General features: G+C 42.5%; 1 protein-coding gene across 1 annotated transcript in view; it reads left to right on the forward strand.

Moving 5' to 3' along the window:
- LOC123979962 overlaps window positions 1-3,870 on the forward strand; it is a 27,324-nt gene that overhangs the window by 12,101 nt on the left and 11,353 nt on the right. Inside the window, exon 3 of the mRNA XM_046064073.1 lies at window positions 387-609. Within this exon, the coding sequence (XP_045920029.1) occupies window positions 387-609 (223 nt within the window). The remainder of the gene's footprint in view (window positions 1-386; window positions 610-3,870) is intronic.

Genomic DNA, 3,870 nt, shown 5'->3' on the forward strand with positions numbered 1-3,870 from the left:
CAGTGTGTGAAGCTGACTTTGACCAGCAGGATGCAGAGGTGGTCTGTAGGGAGCTCGGCTGTGGGGCTCCTTCAGTCCTCCAGGGGGCGCTCTATGGAGAAGTGGAGGCTCCGATGTGGACCAAAGAGTTCCAGTGTGGAGGCCATGAGTCTGCTCTCCTGGACTGTAGAAGCTCAGGCTCAGCTAGAAACACCTGCTCACCTGGAAAAGCTGTTGGACTCACCTGCTCAGGTAGAAGAGGAGCTGCAGCTTTGATTTGCTTCATTTCTCTTCTGATGAAACTCACTTTATTGTTTTACTGATGACTCTCTGGTTTCTGTTCAGAGCCTGTCAGGTTGGTGGGAGGAGCCAGTCGCTGTGCAGGAACACTGGAGCTGAAACATCAGGGAGACTGGAGACCAGTGAGTGACTCTGTCTGGACCCTGAAGACAGCAGCTGTTGTCTGTAGAGAGCTGGACTGTGGCTCTGCTGTTTCTGTAGGACAGAGAAAGGAGTCCTCAGACAGACCTGTGTGGGGGATCTGGTCTGACTGTGTTCAGTCTGGATCTGCTCTGAGGGAGTGTGCATCATCATCTTCCTCTTCCTCCATCCTGGATCTCACCTGCTCAGGTAAGCCCCAGATGTATAAAGACGTGTTCTGTTGTTAATGATGAACTGATGTTGGAGTTGTGCTGAGTCCAGTTTGAATCACTGAATTGTTGTTTCATGACATGTTTTTATTTTGTCTCTGGTGTCTTTTGGCGTTTTTCCATTACCAGTACCGGCTTGACAAGACTCGACTCGGTTTGGCCGTGCCCCGTTTTCCATAGCAGATAGTACCCAGAGATAGTACCCCTCAATGTAGCTGGTTGTCATAGCGACGCCACACACAACGGCTGCGACGTAATGTTCAGTGCGACCCACAAACAGCTTTCTCTTGATTTAAGTTAAAACGTTTCAACATTCCTCAGAATGTAAAGACAGATAAGCGGTATGAAAACCTTCCAGCTGTGTTTTCCTCTGCCGTTGTTGCTGTAGCGGTCTGTGTGACAGCGGGAGCAGGAGGCTCTGTGAGCGGGCGGCTGGCCAGTGTTGCCAGTTCCTCCCGCAGGTTGGCGCAGGCTTCGTGGCGGCGGGGGACTCCGCCACGGACGGAGCTCCTCAAGCACATTTTTGTTCCGCCATCACTTTTAGTAAAACTGTCACTATTCAAAATCTACACAGCTGATTTCTCACCTCAAAACTTCTCTGAAGTGGATTTTGTGATGAAATAACATGTGAAAATTGTAAAATATAAAACTTCCTGTTGCTGGCCTCCGTCCGGCGTGCGCAATGATTATGCAGTGAATAGTGACGATTCTCTCTGACCAATCAGCAGCACATTTCAACAACAAGGTAATTCAAAGTGCTTTACATAAAACATTAAAGCAACAGGGAAATATAAAAAAAAGTTTAAAAGCAACATAGGGAAATTGAAAAAATACACATTTAAAAAAAAGTAATGGTAAAAAGCAAAAAACAAAGACAAAGAAAACAATACAGTAAATGTTACAGTGCAGTGTAAGTTATCAATCTACTAGTTAAAGGCAGTGGTAAAAATAAATATCTTAAATATTTCATCAAAAGCAATGGTAAAAATAAAAGTCTTCAGTCTTAATTTAAAAGAACTGACAGTTTCAGCTGACCTGCAGTTATCTGGGAGTTTGTTCCAGATATACGGAGCATAATAACTGAATGCTGCTTCTCCTTGTTTAGTTTTGACTCTGGGGACAGAAAGCAGACCTGATCCCAGACGACCTGAGAGGTCTGGATGGTTCCTGACGAAGCAGAAGATTGGAGATGTATTTTGGCCTTAAACCATTTAGTGCTTTATAAACTAACAGCAGGATTTTGAAATCAATTTTTTGACATATAGGAAGCCAATGTAAAGACCTCAGAACTGCAGCGTTCTGAATCAGCTGCAGCTGATGGATTTCTTAGGGAGCCCTGTAAAGACACTGTTACAGTAGTCAAGTCGACTGAAGATAAATGCATGGATAAGCTTTTCCAGGTCCAGCTGAGACATAAGTCCTTTAATCCTTGATATATTCTTCAGGTGATAGTAGGCTGACTTTGTAATTGTCTAGTAATATGTTGTGGTTGACCGTGTCGAATGCAGCACTGAGATCCAATAATACTAGGAATGAAATTCTGCCACTGTCAGTGTTTAAATGGATGTCATTAAAGACCTTAACAAGAGCCATCTCGGTGCTGTGGTGTGGTCGAAAACCTGACTGGAAGACATCTAAACAGTTATTTAGTGCCAAGAAAGCACTAAGCTGTTGAAAAACAGCCTGTTCAATGATTTTACTTAAAAATGGGAGATTTGATATGGGCCTATAATTGCTCATTAGTGAACTGTCTAGATTGCTCTTTTTTAAGAGTGGCTTAATGACTGCAGTTTTCAGGGCCTGTAGGAAAAAACCTGAGAGGAGAGACATATTGACAATTTGTAGTAGATCTGAGGCCATGCACTTAGACACATTTTTGAATAAACCTGTTGCCAGAATATCATAGCAGCATGAGGAGGATTTCAGATGTTGTATTAAGTTCTCCAGGTTTTTATGGTTAATAGAATCTAATTGTCTCATGCTATATGAATTGTTTTTAAGTGGACATACGGACAAGACATATCCTGTTACTGACATGGAGGCACTGATTGCTTGTCTAATAGTTTGAATTTTGTCTGTGAAGAAGGAGGCAGATTCATTGCAGGCCCTGGTGGATAGAAGTTCAGAGGCTACAGACACAGGAGGGTTGGTTAGCCGGTCGACAGTAGCAAACAGGGCACGTGCATTATTAGTGTTTTTGGTGATGATGTCAGAGAAGAAGGACCGCCTTGCATTTCTCAGTTCTAAATTATAAATGTGAAGTCTCTCTTTATAGATGTCATAATGAACCTGGAGATTTGTTTTCCGCCACCTGAGTTCAGCTTTTCAGCTCTCTTTTTTGAGTTCTACCCAGCGTGGCATTTCTCCATGGAGATCTTCTCTTACCAGAGACCACCTTCACCTTGGCTGGTTCAATGGCATCAATAACATTTGTAATTTTAGAACTGAAATTATCTACAAGCTCATTGACTGAGACCCGTGAGAGGGCGGGTGTTGAGGAGAAAGCCTCAATAAATTTTTCACTAGTGTTTTCAGTGATATGCCGTTTTGTGATCACCTCTGTTTGTACATTTGTGTGCACGCAGACAGCACTCTCAAAGAAAACACAGGAATGATCAGAGAGCAACATCAGTCACCACAACCTTGGAAATGTCCAGACCGTTGGAGATGACCGAGTCCAAAGTGTGTCCCTTATTGTGTGTGGGCCTCATCACATGTTGAGTCAGTTCATAATTATCAAGAACACAACACAGTTCTTTAGTCCCTCTGTCCTGGGGGTTGTCAACATGGATGTTAAAATCACCAACAATAACCACACAGACAAAGTCAATACAGATTATAGACAGCAGTTCACCAAAGTCATCAAAAAAGTTTGCACAGTATTTAGGGGGCCTGTAGATATTTAGAAAAATAGCTCGAGAAGAGGAATTCAGCTGAAGAGCCACATATTCAAAAGAAGCAAAATTCCCATAAGACATCTTTTTGCATTGGAGGGAGTCATTAAACAAAATGGCAACTCCACCTCCTCTCTTATGCACTCTAGCTTCACTCAAACTGAAGCTGAGAGGGGTAGACTCGATAAGGACAGCTGCACTGTTATCTTGGTTCAACCAAGTTTCAGTTAAAAACATGAAATTAAGATTGTGAGTGATTATAAAATCATTGATTAAAAATGTTTTTTTCCTGCCAAAGACCTAACGTTTAACAAAGCTAATTTTAGTGTGTTAAAAACATTATCTGG

This window comes from Micropterus dolomieu, linkage group LG12, assembly GCF_021292245.1.
Source record: "Micropterus dolomieu isolate WLL.071019.BEF.003 ecotype Adirondacks linkage group LG12, ASM2129224v1, whole genome shotgun sequence".
NCBI classification, from domain to species: Eukaryota; Metazoa; Chordata; class Actinopteri; order Centrarchiformes; family Centrarchidae; genus Micropterus; species Micropterus dolomieu.